The sequence below is a fragment of the Pygocentrus nattereri genome, chromosome 5 (genome assembly GCF_015220715.1).
Source record: "Pygocentrus nattereri isolate fPygNat1 chromosome 5, fPygNat1.pri, whole genome shotgun sequence".
NCBI lineage: Eukaryota > Metazoa > Chordata > Actinopteri > Characiformes > Serrasalmidae > Pygocentrus > Pygocentrus nattereri.
In genome coordinates, this window is record NC_051215.1 from 14,112,028 (window position 1) to 14,129,972 (window position 17,945).

The 17,945-nt window shown below is 38.1% G+C and overlaps 1 protein-coding gene across 1 annotated transcript; it reads left to right on the top strand.

Moving 5' to 3' along the window:
- The first annotated feature begins 4,152 nt into the window (after positions 1–4,152).
- On the top strand, positions 4,153–17,678 carry mmaa (metabolism of cobalamin associated A). Its single transcript, XM_017701434.2, has 7 exons — positions 4,153–4,299; positions 5,577–5,984; positions 6,928–7,050; positions 9,040–9,210; positions 9,395–9,480; positions 10,509–10,658; positions 16,235–17,678. Exons 2-7 carry the CDS (start codon positions 5,591–5,593, stop codon positions 16,520–16,522), a joined length of 1,212 nt encoding a protein of 403 aa, XP_017556923.1. The 5' UTR covers positions 4,153–4,299; positions 5,577–5,590; the 3' UTR covers positions 16,523–17,678.
- Positions 17,679–17,945: the final 267 nt, after the last annotated feature.

Sequence of the window (17,945 nt, forward strand, 5' to 3'; positions counted from 1 at the left end):
TTGGGGGTGGGTGGGAGGGTGGGGGTTACCCACAGCATAACTGGGGGACTGGTACAATGATTATATTGTAAATGTACTGCGTAGTCGGGACTGAGGCTAGCTGACCGACCTGCTTTAACGAAGAATTGATTAGCTAACTAGAAATATTGCGCCTCGGATAAACTTACTAGAAAGTGTCTGCGTAGAGGTAATGAGGTCAGAGTCTCGCAGATACGATTTTATGCTCTTTTTTTTTTAAAGAAAATGTAGCAAAGGTGGAAGAAAAAAAGATACAGTGGAAAAAGGAGACAAAAGTAAGTGAATAATCAAAAACCTTGTAATGGGAAATAAATATGGTGAGTAAAGGCATGACGTTAGTGAGTAGGAGTACATAGGCAGACTTGTGCATATGTTGCTCTACTTTTATTGCATTCAACTGAGTTCAACTGATTTAAAAGGTAGTGTGTAGATATACTCATTATTAGAGGAAGTGCTGTGCAGTCTGTTTTTTGCCAGTGTAGTTTGTAACGTCCCAGGTTTTTAACTGATCATATGTACGGGAGAAGAGGCAAGCATTGTTTACCTTATCCATGTTAAGTGGAGCTCCAGGTGGAAATTTTCATGATGATTTAATATGAAATTCCATTTGCTTTATAATGTCTACATAAATAAATTGTTGAGATGTAAAGAAAGACATTCAGAGTGGACTGATTTAAAATGCGCCTGTGTAGGGAAACTTAACAGAACTGTTCAGAGTACTAGTGGTAGGAACCAGACGTTTGCTGTTAAAAAAAAGCTATCTCACTGAAAACTATTGCACAACATGGTTACAAATAAGCTGCCTGATGCTTGAAACATTGTTTTGAGAATCCATGCATGGCATTTGTAAAGGAAATTAGTACCAAAAACCATATTTTTCCAGATTTAGCACTAATTTACCATTACCAGCATTACATACAAAAACTCAGAAGACATGTACACTCTTTAAAAAAAAAAAGGATGATTCTTTAAGGGCTATTTAGTAAAGGCAGTGTTTCTATTTTAAAACATTGAGTTCTCAACTATTTTTAAGCATGAAATATAGTTCTAAATAGAATCATTCCCTTTACTAGAACCCTTGCAGAGCCGTCTTTTTTAAGAGTGTAGGTTCACTGTTTTTTGGATGTTGAGACCCATGGTTCCCGTCATTGTAAAGAAAATTTGTCGGTAAGTTTCTCAGAACACCCTGAATGACTTTGTTTACATCTCAGTGACTGAATTATGCAGAAAAGTTGACTATTTGTAGAATTGCCCTTGAAGATCAGTTTCTGCTAATCTTGAAGCAGTGGAAATGTTCTAACGAATTAAAGACACAGGGCTGTTAGCATTTATGCAAATTAAATTGTGCTAAATGGCCTCGTTGGCTTTTCTTCGTTTTTTTTAGTTGTGTTCCTTTAAGACAGTGTTGCTCGCTCTCTGTCCTGGAGTGCAGCTCATGAGCTGATTACGAAGCCTGCCGTGAGTTGAATCAGGTGAAATGCAGCAGGGAGAATATTGAAGAGCGCTGCAGCTCTTTAGGACTGAGAGTTGGGGAGCACTGGTTCCTCTTACATTGCTTAAAGTGGTCTCGGATTGCATCGAAATCAGGACTTTACTGCTGCTCCAAGTGCACTGCGCCAGCGCTGCACTCAGCAGATCTCTCCTTTCTTTCATTTCCTCAGTTTTAATACACAGGTGTGAGTTTCCCAAAAGCACCACAGCACCGAAGTCCTAGTACAATACTAGAGTGAAACACTCTGTTGCTGTTACTCCTAGTATCGGGGACCCCATGCTATGCACATTCTTGCATTTTTCACACTGAAATATTCAGTCGTGTGTGTGAAGGTTTGGGCGCCCGATGGTGTCAGATGATGTATGTTGATTTTCTAAGTGAAAAGAAGTTAAACATTCTCTATAGAGAACACACTTCTGCACATTTCAATGCACAGTTGCTGTTTATTTGCCAAAGTGAACATATTGGAAAAAATGCAAAAATGTCAATTTTATGTTTTTATTCTTGCAATATGTTAAACTCAGCAAATAAATAGAAATTGTGCGCTACAGTTTGCCAAAAATTGCCATATTTAAGTATGTGTGACTTAGCGAACTCATTTGACCAGGGATGCCTAAACCTTTGCATACGACTGAGCTTGTGAAGAGCATGATCTGTTAACAGCTAAGCCTGTTAGGATGGTGAAAAAAATGCACAGTGCAAGAACTAAGAGAAAGAGTTCTGATATTTGTGGTTATTATTTGTCACACTAGGGTGCTTTTATAGATTTGGTAATGATGGTAAAGTGAGCATAACGTTTGACGCTCTTTCTAATAGTTAAGATCTTACCCCTGTGATCCTTTTGGGAAACTGAGCCCCTTTCATCATCATGAGACGAAAAAAAAAGTCTTGCCTGAGCATATTCAGCTTTTTAAAAGTAAAATAGCTGATTTTATTCGATGACTAAGTTCTAAATGGCACTATTGATATTGTTTTGTAAAATGTAGATTTTTGATTCTTTCGATTTTTTTTATTCATAGAGAGAAATCCCATCCGCTGTTTAAAATGATACATTTTTGTATTTTTTAAAGAAAGTATATTGTTGTTCTGTCATATCTGCACTTTCATAAGTGGCTCCTTGTCTTTGTTTGCGTCCTTTTTGTGCTGTTATTGCTGCGTAGTATTTCCAGAAAGCAGTTTTATCCATGAATATCAAAACTCTACTGGAAGATTCAATAAAATTGTTTCAATATCCTGGACTTACTGTCTTCTTTTAACTTTAATTGTCTTTATCCATTTAATGAGCACATGAAACTTTGCTTAATTTAATGTACTATAATAATTTTACTATAAATTCTAAAATGAATGATTCTATACTGTTTCTGTGAAGTAATAAATGTCCTGTTTAAAGCATAAATTGCCTTATTTTGAAAACGTCTCTTCAATCAGAAGTTCTTGCTGTATTGGATATTTGCATAATTAAAGACCTGATAGGTCTTGAGAAGTTTTCAAGTGTATTTATCTTCACGTGAACAGATGTCTTGTTGGTATTGTACAAGTCAGCTTAGAAAAGATCTGATAGAATATGATCTCATACTTTGTAAAAAGAACAAAAAATTTCTGACATGAGTAAAAATAAAATCTTATAAAATGAAGCTGTAGACTGAGGACTGAGATGTAGCCTTAGACTGAGGCCCACTGCTCCCTTTTATTTGCTCGCTCCTTTGCTTTTGCTGCCTCCCTTCGGGCAGATGTTGGTATTACACAATGTGAAGCTTTGTGACTTCCAAAATTTTGGCACTGCTCAGAGATCAGGCCTGCAGTTTTTTTGCGCATTTTTATGCTGTATGATTCAGACTATTGCCTTGTTTTTGTGTTATTTAAATATGCGAATCATTTGGAAGCAACCTCAGAAATAAATAAGTAAGTAAAGCACACATCTGTTTCACAGTATGTTATTTCCCATTTATCGTCAGATGCTCTCTGGAAATATGTAATTAAATTATTTAATTTAAAAAAGTATTTTTTTATTTTATACTTAAAAGCTGTGGGTTTTTTTTTTGTTTTTTTTTTGCACATTTAGACCCATCAGGCACTTTGTTCATCGATGAAAATTATTTTTTTCTTCTTCTATTTGCACATTTTTGTGAGTTGTATTTCTGTTTGTAAAATATAAACAAACTATTGTTGCTATTATAATTATTATTATTTTTATTATTCAAAAAAAGAGTTTTCTTCATCTTTACCATTTCCCCATATGTTCAAGTTACACATATGGAAGGATGGAGTGATAAAAAAAAACAACAAATAAATCCGTCTTCCATTTCAGTTTCATTTAGAAATGAGATCCCCTTTTGCCTTGAGCTAAACACACTTTTGGTATTCTCTTGAGCAGCCTTATTTTTTAAATTCTTATTTATTTTGAGACAAATTTCACGCATAAGCCACTGAACTACACTATTCCTCTTTGTCTTAGAAACACATTGCATTTGCATTGAAGAAGTCTTTAGATCAAAATGTATTTAAGATTACGAAAAAAGCGTATTCAGTAAGATTTGTCCAAACTTTCCTATCATTTTTGAATGGATCTTATTTGACTCGAAATGAAGACTTTTATTTTGACAGAAGAAGACTTTTAATTTGGCGAATTTCCCGCACCTCGCATGACCGTTGCAGTGTGTTCAGTATGAGAGGTCATGCTTCTGCTAAAGGGGCTCCGCAGTTTGACTCGTCCAGTCGGTTCTTTACTCTGATAATGCCGTAAATAAAGAGCGAACACTGAACGGAACAGCTCGGCCGAGCAGCGTGAGGTTAGTGTTGAAGAACAGGCGGCTGCGTGTTAGGAGGGTGAAGTGACCACTGGTCATCTGCTTACCTGTTATCTCTGGGGCCAAACAGCTGGACGGATTAGTAACTAGTGTCACTGGAGCACATTGTTAATATTCAGGGGTGACTTGCTCAGAGCAAACAGACTGACAGTAGAAGTTTTACACACCAGAACAGTAAGTTAACGGCCCACCTGTAAGAAAGATGGTTCTTCAGGGGTTCTTAAGTAAAGGCAGTGGTCCTGTTTAGAACCTTGAGTTCTATATAGAGTCATTTCATGCTTAAATGCTTAACAAAGAGGGTTATTCTATTGTCACATGTTAACATTACATTAGCAGAACCATTTATGTTATTATGTAGAACCATTTTCAAAAAAGAACCAACACTTTCTATTAATCCCAACAACTATTTCAACAATCAAAGAAGCATTTAAGCATGGAATGGTTCTGTGTAGATTTCATGATTCTTAACAGAACCTTTGGCTTTACTTAAAAACCCTTGAAGAATTGTCTTTTTAAAGTGTAGTTAAATGAACAGTCCAGCATTTATCCCAAAATTGTGTTTTCCTGTTTTGAGAGTATTTGAAGCGAGTTGAAGCGACAAAGCATGTAGTCTGATATAAGACTGGTAGAACTTTTACTCCTCACACTTGTGTGAGTGTTGTGAACAGTAATGTGTCTTTATACGCCATTGTCATTTTCCACTGTTCTCTATCTCAGGTGGAGAAATGCTGGTAACTGAGGATGAAGCTTAAACTGAATTAAAAAGTTTCTGTCAAGTCAGACCTTTGGTATATGAAGTTCTGGGTTGCTTTAGTTCAGACTGCCCTGGAGATCTAGTCATCTGGAACAGGTGCACTTCCGGTGACATGTTCAAGATCCACGCAGCACGTCAATGCAGTATCTGAGAACATTAGGTTCTGTAGCAGAGCTGATACCTGTCTGCTGTGTCGTGAGCATAGCTATGCATCCACTAAATTTAATTCAAAAAATAAAAAATCAAGTCACTGATCGAGTGTCAGGGAACATTTGTACAGAGTTGAGGTGGCAACCCTTACTTACAGTTGTACAAGACTAGACATGCTTTTTGGAATAATTTAAGGATAAGGATGAAAAATTCTCTGATTGCTCCTTTAACAGGGACACACTGAAAATGAGACACTATTCAGCATTACCATCAACATTAACCCTCCAGTCGTAGCTGCACACAGATCTTTTTTTTTTAACTGTTTCCCCTCTAATTTCTTGCATCTCTGTCTCAGGTTGGCAGAGGGAAATGGGTCCAGCTGGCTTTCTTCCATTTCTACAGCGTGTGAACACGCTATCCTCCACATGCACATCAGCAGCAGTTATTTTTTCCTTTCAGCTGCCCAGAGCAGGTCGGTGGCATGGTCCTGTCTGCGCCCTGGTACGCCATAGGAGCATCTCTGTGGAGAAAGCCTTCAGCCATCATGGGTCAGAGTTGACAGACAAGGAGAGTAGACTGCTGGACAGGCTTTATAATGGACTCGTTGGGGGTCAGAGATCGTCTCTTGCTGAGTCTATAACTCTGGTGGAGACACAGCACCTGCGGAAGAAAGAGCTGGCCCAAGTGCTGCTACAGAGAGTCCTGGCCTTTCGGCAGGAGCAGGAGAGACTGAGTGGGGGGAAACCTGTGGCCTTCAGAGTGGGTGAGTGGGTGAGAAATGATTATTTTTATCTCCCAAACTACTGCAGCTCATAGCACACCTGCTTTAGGTAAACAAGCTGTCCAACAAGTGCTTCTGGCAGTGGTATTCTTCTGGCCTCTGTGCACCAGTGGAAGGATACACTTTTTAGTGTGGTTGGTTAGTGTAGTGGGTAACACCTTTGCCTTCGACGCTGTAGACTGGGGTTCAATCCCTGCCTGGGTAAACACCCTACACTATACCAATGAGAGTCCTTGGGCAAGACTCCTAACGCTACCTTCGCCTTCCTGTGTAAAATGATCAAATTGTAAGTCGCTCTGGATAAGAGCGTCTGCCAAATTCCATAAATGTAAAATAAATGTAGTTAGACTACAAAGCAACTTGCAAATTACCCCGGATAAGACCAACTACCACATTTACGACATTTGGCAGAAGGTGGTTGGTATAGTGTAGTGGGTAACACCTCTGTCTTGTACACTGTAGACTCGGAAGACCGTTGCAGTGTGTTCAGTCAGAGATCGATCCCCCACCTGGGCAAAAACCCTACACTATAACAAAAAGAATCCTTGGCCAAAACTCCTAATACTACCTTTGCCATTATCATAAAATTCAGAATTCATAAAAAGATTGCAGGGGAGTTGGGATGAGTAGACTTATTACAGTTATTACATTTCAAGTAAGGTTTAGCATGAGCTGCTTAAACACTTTAGCATAATTAGAAAGTTCCTGTTATCTGTTGCATTGTGTTAAAATTGCATAATGAGCAAATAAATGGAATTGGACCAGATTTACTTGGATTATTATGTTGTTATCTTAACTGCCATTACAAATGACCATTTTTGAAAGTTTGTTTTTGGAAGTTATTACCCCCCCCCCCACACACACACTTTAAACTGAAATGCCTGTTTATGTTTGTTGAGTTTGTTGTGTCTGTGTGTGACTGCAGGTCTGTCTGGTCCTCCGGGTGCAGGGAAGTCCTCTTTTATTGAAGTCCTGGGGAAAATGCTGACTGGAAAAGGCCACAAAGTCTCAGTTCTGGCTGTTGACCCTTCCTCCTGCACAACTGGAGGTGAGCACAAACACCCAAGGGCATGTTTATTAGTTTCATATCAATTTCCAGCCACCAGTATCACCTGGACAAGTAGCACCGTTGTGGTGGGGTCTGAAACTGAAGCACATTTTAGATACTCCAGCCATTTTCCTATTTCAAGCCATTCAACTATAGAGTCCTGTCAAGGCAGAATTTGTGGCTTTCTGTCTTTGCACATATCCAAGAGACTTTTTCCACTGCCTTCATACAGTGAAGCTGTATCGTATCCACATTATTGCAATAGTCATCTCAAGTGAAGCTGGTGAAACTGTATCATGATAATTATACAGCAGACCATATTGCTTGAATCACATTGATTCTTCTTACCTGATCAGGTTTTTTATCTCATTAGTTTTATGGATTTGGTTACAACATAGCACTTTAATTTCAGCTTTAAGAAATCTAACAAAGGTGGTTAACTTGTTGTACAACTGCAGTTAATGACTTTCTCCATTAAGTTAGGTTTAAATACTCAGGCCGTGATAAGTCCGTGTGTGTGTGTGTGTGTGTGTGTGTGTGTGTGTGTGTGCGCGTGAAATTTTTATCATGAACAACCAGTCACATGTAACATGAGGAAGAGTTGAGTGGCTCCTTTTTCAAAGAAAGAAAAGGAATTGTAGTCAGTATATATGTTGAAAGTCACCATGCTTAGTGCTTATAATTAATTTATATTCTTGGTGCATAAAGTATGATTCATTTTCTCTGCTGTAAACCAATATGTTACATGATTGATACAACAAACTTCACAAAAAAAATGACCCAAAAAGGACCTGAGGCATCTACCTCTGTCAGAAGGCTGTCCCTGATTGGTCTGAAACTTACTCTGAACTTAAAGGGGAATTCCAAAGAGTTTTCAAAAATATCTGTATAGTCAGATGATTAAGATGTAAAGGAAGTCATGCTTGATATGAAACCTTTAAAATTGTTCTCAACGGTGGTGATAGGAACCAGACTCCTGAAGAGTTTAATGCTTCTAAAATCTCCCTCAAAGAAAACTACTACCTCATGTCTGAGACATTATTTTATAATAGTTTTGAGATGCTTTTGGCATAAAATGTATTTTTTGAAACTTCATGGTGGAGATTCAAGGCAAAGAAGTCACAAAGTAAACTTATTTTTTTAGATTCCACACCATTATCAACACTGCATACAAAAACTCAGAAGACATGTGGGTTCACTGGTGGTTTTGGATAGTAAATAAAGTAACTATATTTACAAGGGAGACATCACAACCTCTGGTTCCTATCACTACCACTGTAAAGAATTCAGAATTTCTCTGAAACTGAGCATTTCACATTAAACCACTCAGCAATTCAGGTATTTAGAAATGGTCATGGTGATGTAGCCAGGTAAAAAAATATCCACTATCATGAGACAGATAATTCAGGATTAGATCAAACTAAGCTTAACGTTAGCTGGCTAAGCAGGAAATCCTGCAGCTTGAAACGGGTCTCAGTTCTGTTTTGCATGTACCAACTCTAAATTCTAAAAATGAAATTTACCATGTGTACTTAGTCAGAATTTTCTCAATTACATATTTTACTTGCCAGTTCAAACAAAAATTTTAAATATATAAATATAATGTAAGTATAATATTGTAGATTAAAATATGTATAATATTAATTATACCTTAGAATCAGTTTTTGATTGAGTTGAAACAACTTAAACTCAATCTAAATTAGTTTAAAATCAGTCATTGATGTGAAAACTGTGGTTGGTTAGTGTAGTGGTTAACACCTCTGCCTTCTACACTGTAGACTGGGGTTCAATCCCCACCTGGGCAAACACCCTACACTATACCAATAAGAGTCCTTGGGCAAGACTCCTAACACCGCCTTGGCCTACCTGTGTAAAATGATCAAATTGTAAGCCGCTCTGGATAAGAGCGTCAGCCAAATGCCGTAAATGTAAAATGTAAATGAAAACAGTTACCATGTGAAAGTTAAATATTGTGGGGTTTTTTTTTAGGTTCACTGATGGGGGATAAAACGCGGATGACGGAGCTCGCCCGAGATATGAACGCATTCATCCGCCCTTCACCAACCTCTGGCACGCTTGGTGGCGTGACGAGGACCACCAATGAATCTATTGTCATCTGTGAGGGTGCAGGCTATGACATCGTCCTGGTGGAAACAGTGGGTAAGGACGTCTTCATCCAAACATTTCAGAGGTTTTTTCAATATTTATTTTTATTTTTCCTGAAAATGTTGAATTTAAATCCTTTCCTAAAATCTCTGTCTTAATTTCGGATTGTTATTGTATGTGTGCTCATTTTACGGGTTTTACTTTGTTTTGGTGTTTATTTCTAAGTGTTTGTTTCCAGGTGTTGGACAATCTGAGTTTGCTGTGGCTGACATGGTGGACCTTTTTGTGTTGCTGATTCCACCAGCAGGGGGTGATGAACTTCAGGTAAACGCAATTGCAGCTCTAAAGCACACTTGCATTAATATAATGGGAGCTTTGAAGCTTTTGGCAGTGCTCCAACTAAAATGCCTCTGCTTTTTCACTTCATTTTATTTTTGATGTTATATATTATTATATTTAAATATATACAGTACTGTGCAAATATCAGAGATAACCATCATTTAATCAAACGCTCATTAACTACAAGTTGTACTTTTTTTTAAGAGGTACTTTTGAGGAAATAATCCATTCATAAGGGAAAACAAACAAACAAAAAACAATACAAGCAGTTCCCAAAACTGGACTTCTTAAGCTAAGCTCCATTCTTGATTTAATATGTTTTTGTCCATCCTTTCACTGTGAAACTGTGGGTTTGGGAATGGGAAATAGACCAAATTTTGTGGGAAATGTGGGAAATAGACCAAAATTTGCAAATTATATGTTTTCTGTTTTTTTTTTTTCTTTCTTAGTATTGTTGAAAATTGAATAACATAAGTACTTAATGGCCATATTTACCTAAAAATGAAAACTGTGAAAGATGGTGTCCTCATTGATTTTTTTTGTTTGTGTGTAATTACTCTTTAAAATGTTCTTTGATTGATGCTATTGATAAAACACCTGTTTCTAAAGAACCATGTTTGTTAAAAATATTTGTTAGATTATAAAACATTGAAAGGCTTATAATCTTCACATATTGTAAATGTTCAGTTTGAGTTCTTCTTAGACCATTTTGAATAGATTCTATAGGGAGATTCACTTTAAATAGGCCACAAATATTCTTTTGTAATTCCCCAAATTCCCATAAACACACTCTTCAACCTTGTGGAAAACCTTACCAGAAGAGTTGAAGCTGTTGTAGCTGCAAAGGGTGGGCAGACCTCATTTTAAACCCTATGGATTAAGAATGGGATGTCACTCAAGTTCATATGTGTGTGAAGGCAGACGAGCGAATACGTTCAGCAATATAGTGTGTGTAGACTCTGGACATCGAATCTGATTTTACTTATTTATATATGTATTTGTTTTCAACTTAGGGAATCAAAAGAGGAATCATTGAGAAGGCTGACCTGGTGGTAGTCACAAAGTCAGATGGAGAGTTGGTCATTCCAGCACGAAAAATCCAGGCTGAATACACAAGTGCTCTGAAGCTGCTTCGAAAGAAATCCAAAACTTGGAATCCTAAGGTACATTTTCAGTGCAAGAGTTCACTACTTTTTGAAAAATCAAATGTATTTGGCACATTACAACCTCTAGATGATTGCCAGTATAAAAAACAGTGTAGACCTGCAGTAGTTAATTATTTAGTATGCAGTTCTTGATGATTTAATTATATAGTGTTGCTTTTTGCATCTCAGACTAAAGATGGAACCTAGACATTGTTGCCCATAATATGATTTGATATTGATAGAGCTAGGAACCTAGCCAGGATCAATTTTGCATAATGAAAGTGTTCTTGATGTTTTAAAAATGGCACTCGGGCCAGCAGGGGAGGCTCTTTTGCATCTGTCTTCACTTGCATACCTCTGGTTCCATCTCGGCACATGCGGTCTGCAGATGTCAGCTGAAGCTGCAAAATGATCCTCACCCAGAATACATTAATAGTCCATTCAGAGCTTCTGTTCACAAAGTGTCTCAGTGTTGGAGCGCTGGTCCAGGATCAGGTTCTTTCTTGTTTATACTGCTCGTTCTGTCAACAGACTGTTCTTTAATGAACACTGATGTGTAAGTATCGAGCCTGACCTACATCGGCCGACATTATAAGTGCATTAAATATAGCATTCTCTTTTTTATGCCAAAGCATTCACTTACCATATATTTTACTGCCCCTCATAAAATTTGCATATAACCAATCCTCAGTGCACACCCACATTCCCTTACATTCCCTTTAACAAATGGGGTCACATGCACAGTGATGGGTTTGGATATATGTGTGTGTGCTTGGGAGTGGGGGGCACTGGTATGTATGCCGGTATATGACACGTCCTAATGTCTGGTTTCCCAGCATGCTTGGCTCATCATGGACACTGGCATGCAGCTCTTTTGTCTTTTGTCCCCCCAGCAGTACATCTGCCTACAGGGCAGCATGCCAGCATGGCTGCCCCTTTGAATGGCCCTTCGTGGCCTCATGCATTTCACTGATTAGAGGCCACCCACACAGATGAGAGTCTCTTTACGTCTTTGTCTCCCCTCCACAGAGCGCACTCAGAGCAGCATCCCTTTGACTGGAGGATGCCTTGGCCATATTGATCCCCCCCAGCTTCTCTGAAGGCTTTCCAGCCTGCAGTTCATCAGTCATTGAAACGATATGTGTGGGGGCATTTTTCACCTTTTGTATGTCCAGCTGTGCCAATATGTTTAAAGCAGGATATAGAATTTTTCTCTGCCACTGAGTCTCTATAGGTTTGGTTTACTCTATAGGGCTTATGTTGTGAAGTAGAGTTTAACACATCTTTCTCTCACATACAGATATTCTACCATACTATATATATATATATATATGATATCTAAACTTTTTCAGTTACAATTTGATATTTAATTTCCACCCCTAGAAGACGTTTGGCTAGCATGTGGTGTGGTGGTGGATCAATCTATATGGATCCATGAATAGCCATTCTTTTCTCTTTTTACCAAAATTTCTATAACATTTATTCTAACTGATCCTCGTTTTGTACCTCTGCACACTGTACTCGTCTTATTTTCGCTTTTATATATCCTTTCTTAGTATTCTGTTATTCTGTTCAAGTATGTAGTGGTTAAGAAAAGGTGTGGACACTGCATACATAAACCTTATACATAAGCTTATGTTTTCATCCCTTCGGGCAATGAAGTCTTATCTTTTTATGTTAGCTGTACTGCAGTTTGGTTTTCTGTACATGCTAGTACTTTCTGCAAAACATAGGTTTTAATATATGAATGATTTCAAGTCATAACATTTTCATTAATGTTCTAGTATGATATAGACACTGAAGGACATCAACCCTGATTTAATGTTACATTGCATTAAGCCTTTTTTGTGCTACAGCACTGTTTCCAAAAAGTTGGGACACTGCAAAATGTGAATGGAATGAATGGCAAAAGAATGGAATGGAGTGATGTGCAAATCATCTAAACCCTATATTTAAGTGACAATAGTACAAAGACAGCATATCAAATGTTGAAGATGAGAAATGTTATTGTTTTTTAAATAAATATATACCCATTTTGAATTTGATGCCAGCAACACATATCAAAAAAGTTGAGACAGGGGCAAATGCTAAAAAAATAATGATGGAACATCTCACAACTACAGAACATAATATTATTAATAGATTTAGAAAATCCAGAGAAAACTCTGTATGCAAAGGACAAGGCCGACAACCAATATTGGCTGCCTGTGATCTTTGGGCCCTCAGGTTTCACTACTGTAAAAAAAAAAAAAAGACATGATTCTATAGTGGAAATCACTTCTGAAAGCCATTCTGTGAAAACAGTTTGTCGCTGCATCCACAAATGCAAGTTAAAGCTCTACCATGCAAAAAAGAAGAAATGCTGCCATCTTCTCTGGGCCTGAGCTCACTTAGGATGGACTGAGGCGAAGTGGGAAAGTGTCCTGTGGTCTGATGAATCAAAATTTAAAATACTTTTCTGAAATCATGGACGTCGTGTACTCCAGGCTAAAGAGGAGAAGGGACCATCCGGCTTCTTATCAGCACACAGTTTAAAAGCCAGAATCCATGATGGTTAGGAGTGCATTAGTGGACATGGCATAGGTGACTTGCACATCTGTGAAGGCACCATTAGTGCTGAACGATATATACTTGTTTTGGCCATATGTGCTGCCATCCAGACGTCTTTTTCTGGGAAGGCCTTGCTTATTTCAGCAGCACAATACCGAACCATATTCTGCACGTTACAACAGAATTGCTAAGAAGTAACCCCATTCAAAAACGTCACCCATTGAAAACTTTTGGTGCATTATGAACTAAAAATACGACAAAGGATACCCCGAAACTGTTGAGCAGCTGAAATGTTATATCCTACATATAGCAAGAATAGGAAAGCATTTCACTTTCAATGCTACAGCATCTGGTCTGTTCAGTTTCCAAACACTTACAGTGTTTAAAAGAAGAGGTGATGCAACACAGTGGTAAACATGCCCCTGTCCCAACTGTTTTAAGACATGAGACTGGTGTCAAATTTGAAATGGCCATATATTTTTCAAAAAACAAAAAAAAAGGTCAGTGTCAGCATATGTTGTCTTTGTACTATGTTCACTCAAATGTAGGGTTTAAATGATTTGCACTTCATTGCATTCTGTTTTTATTTACATTTTGCACAGTGTCCAAAAAATGGGGTTGTATATCTCTAGTGCATGTCTAGGGCTGGGATCTTACTGACCCTCTTAGAAATCTTATTGGCCACTGCAGTGAAAGTGGACTGAAAGAACAGACACAAAGGCATACTGTCACAAACACTTTATTGAAACTTGTAATGTTTACACATATGAATGTTTAAAACTTTAAGTGGGTCAGGGCCACGTCAATAGAGATATATTCAGATATATATACGCCCCCACTAAACCGAAACTGCACAGTGGTACTCTGAAAGATGTAGGAATAATATATTGTAGGAGGAGTCGACTGATTAGTGGCCCAACTGGGAATTGGAGCCAATGTTCAGCATTTTCCCATTTATTGGAATCGGCACATGAACTTGTTTCCTTGTTAATAAAAGCGCTTTTTGTTGTGTATGTGCAACCATGATAAAAACAAAAAAATAATGGTTGAATGTTCCGCCTGCAGCCTAACTGGATTGCTTGAAATATGCATGACTTACTGAGTGCAGCCAAACAACACTTCTGTAGTTTGTTTGTTGCTTTTTGATATTTGTGATAATTGCGGAATTGAAGCGTCTTTGTTCCCGCAATAAGAGGGAGGATAGGAACATGTTGAGGTTGAAAACCACTGTGTTCATATAATTTCGCTCACTCTTGCCAGCCAAACGTAATTTGTGTGTGTTGCTTGAGCCTTGCCCGAAACTTAACATATGTTTTTGTGAGCATGAGACCTCTGGGTATGGGAGCAGACACTGTGTGTGGACCCAAACTGCTTTTTAGTAGTTTGAACGTGTTTGGAATATGTGTGCCTACAGTAGAGCTTCACTGGGTCAACTATGCAGACAATCCTCCATAAAGCAGTAAATTATTTGTAAAACCATAACTTTTTATTTTAGGTTTAATAAGTAAGTAATACACAGTTTATGGTCATTTTTATTTCTGTTTTCACTGGTTAAAAGTACAAACAGCTGCAGCTCGCTTCTTCCAAGGATTGCGTTGCTCACTTGGAGTAAATGGGCCATTTCCGAGAGCCAGTCAGAATACATCTCATACATTCAACACTGCTTATTATCGCATGAACTTTGCTGAACATCAAAATAAATACATTTAACATTCACATTCCCTCATTGTTGTTGCTTTTTACAAAGCAGTAACCATTTTCGCTGCAAGATTCCTCAGATGCTTACTGTACTATTTTTACTGGGGGTTACATTGACAGTTGTGTGTAATTGGTTATAGTAGGCTTTATACAGTTTTTAGTCAGCATGTACGCTTTCTTGCTTGCAACCATATACTGAAAACACATGCTTCACCCCTATGTTTCAACACTGATTCAACACGATCAATGACACATATCATGTATTTGTATTATATAAAAATTGGGTAAATATAATTAAAGTGTTTGGGGCCCCTTTTTGAGCTTCATTTTTTGTTTAAATGCCATTGACTATTACATGTCATTGAGAACTATTTAAGTGATTTTTTTTTTTCTTTTATCTGTTTAAAGATACTTTTTACTTTAAAATGTTTTAGTATTTTTGCAACCTGTATTGTCTCAGCTCAAATCACTTTATTTTTAAAGATTTTCTAATGTTCGTTTAATGTAAGCTGTGAGTAAGATTTGTGTTCTTGTAAATGCAACTTGTAACTTGTAAAATTCCTGTAACAGGTCTTTTGAAAGAGCCCAATTAACTTGGTTTCTGCTGACCTCCATTGAGGAGGAGGTGATGGGGCAGTCCACAATGTGAAAATTAGTTTTTGGCTAGCCATGGCATTAACGGCATAGTATAAAACAAAGATGGTGTATGCTATCACCTATAGACTCTCAGACCGACCAGTACACAAGTATACACAGGTGTTCCTATACTTTAGAAGTTTATAATATTTTTTTCCCAACATCTGATAAGTTACATCTGACCAAGTAATCAAGTCACAAAGCAAAAGGGGAATCCCTCCTCCTCTGGTCGACGCCACATAGTAAGATATTAATATAAGCAGTGTAAACAGACAATAAGTAGTAGTGCTACACTAAAAAAAAAAACCCGTCATAACCTATATACAGTGATTTGTATTCAATATAGACACTGCTGTTCCAATCCAATTAATCAGGACTAAGTACGCTTTCTTTTTAATTAAACATGCAATTGAGAGGTTTTGTTTAAGTACTGATGATTTATCATTATAAATATCTGTATGTGGATATTTAGCATTTTGCCCCCTAACAATCCTTGTTTTCATGGGGAAAGCCATGATTTGATAAGCAAAACAGCCTTTTCAGGCATAATATGGGTGTTTGTATTAACTGAATATACCAGCAAGCATGAATATGTTCGAAAAATCAAGTTTAGTATTTATTGGCCCTTTAACTGAAGTGTAGTGTTGCAAACAGTGTTACTGTTACTCTAAACCCTGCTCACATTTCTTTCCCTCCTCTCTCTGTTACAGGTGGTTCGGGTTTCTTCTCAGACAGGTCAAGGTGTGCCGGAGCTGTGGGACATTATGCTGCAGTTTCGTGATGCCATGCTGACCAGCGGTGAGCTGCAGACACGAAGGCGGGAGCAGCAGAAAGTGTGGCTGTTTAGCCTGATCCAGGAAAATGCCCTACAGCACTTTAGGGAACACCCGGCGGTGCAGGCTGGGCTACCGGAGATGGAGCGGAGGGTGACCCAGGGCGATATCTCACCCGGACTAGCTGCTGACCTTTTGCTGAGGGCCTTCAGGTCCTCACAGTAACAAAGGCCCATTGTATATTTTTCCAACGAGTACAGCAAATTCTCAGAGTTCAATTTAAGGAATACGCCAGCCCTTTTCTACCTAATCTCTGTTGAGTGCATCTGTAGCATACAGACAATTTCCACGAATGAAAATAGTGTTTTCCTGCAGGCAGAAAAGAACAAAAAACCTGTTGACTTGAAACGCACTTATAATAGAAGCCAATGGGTAGCTGCTGAAGCAACTTTGGTTGCTGACTGTATGCTACAGATGTGGTAGACGCTGTGGTACTCCTTTAAAGATTATACAGTTCATCCCTGCCTCACAAACGTAACTGATCAGCAAAGACAATTGGTGTCCCTAGTTTGCTTCTTTAGCAGTGGAGCTGCAGGACTAACATAAGTGTAGTTAGATTTTGGGTGACGGACCTCAATTGAATTTTTTGTACAATTAGCCTTGTAGCTCCAGTGCATCGCTAAAGGACCCAAAACTTGGATCACTAAATATATCTTGTTGACTATGTTTGGGGTCAGGAGAAAGTTGTGTAAATGAGATTTTTCAAGGAACCATTCTTTTTAACACTAATGATCTTGAATTAACTAGTGTTCATTTGTGTCTCGCTGGACCTGCAAATACTGTACACATTAAATTAATTCTGAGGATTTTTCTGCAAAGGATCTTAATAAAGAGAATACAATGTGTTGTTGCAGAATACAATCGTAGCAGGTCTTACTGTTTTGGTAGTTCAGTGGGTATCACAACACTTTTAATGATTTCTCTGCTGTAATACATGATTTCAACTCATAAAGGCTTCTATATGACGTACATCATGTATTGATTAGAAAATGCAAAACTCTCCAGTGCTGTAATTTTTGGATTGTGCAACAAAACTGGAGATATGTATGGCCTGCTGAGCTAAGTGAGTGCAGTCTTTGCTGGTTTTGAAGCTTTGATAGCTTTTTATTAAGTGAATGGCACAGTACTGGATTTTAGTGATTTCTCAGCTGTACTTCTCTTGAATCAACTCCGGAAGGTTGTTAAACAGCTCATAAATTGACTCTGTTGTGATCGAGAAGGAAACTATGCAATGCTGTACACTTATGGGGTGGCAGGTACTGAAAAACTATATGTATAAACTAACAGCTTGCAAATGAAGTTAGCATTGACCTGAATTGAACACCTGTTTTGTGTCCTTTTAATACAGGGCAACCAGGGCTAGAGAACATTGTTCTAAAAGCTGGTTCCTAAAGTGATGCTATAGATGATGCAAGTTGATCATGCACCTCTTGCCTCTGGATTTCTGAGGCAATATGCACTCACTGGCCACTTTATTAGGTACAATTGCTTGTTAACACAAATAGCTAATTAGCCAATCACATGGATGCAACTCAATGCATTTAGGCATGTAGAGGTGGTCAAGACAACTTGCTGAAGTGCAGACCGA

What these genes read in the sequence shown, in the direction of transcription:
- mmaa (XM_017701434.2), top strand. Translation starts at nt 5,591, where the DNA reads ATGGGTCCAGCTGGCTTTCTTCCATTTCTACAGCGTGTGAACACGCTA. An exon ending in CAGGGGGTGATGAACTTCAG is followed by an intron (nt 9,481 to 10,508) that starts GTAAACGCAATT and finishes TTTTCAACTTAG; the next exon opens with GGAATCAAAAGAGGAATCAT. An exon ending in CCAAAACTTGGAATCCTAAG is followed by an intron (nt 10,659 to 16,234) that starts GTACATTTTCAG and finishes TCTCTGTTACAG; the next exon opens with GTGGTTCGGGTTTCTTCTCA.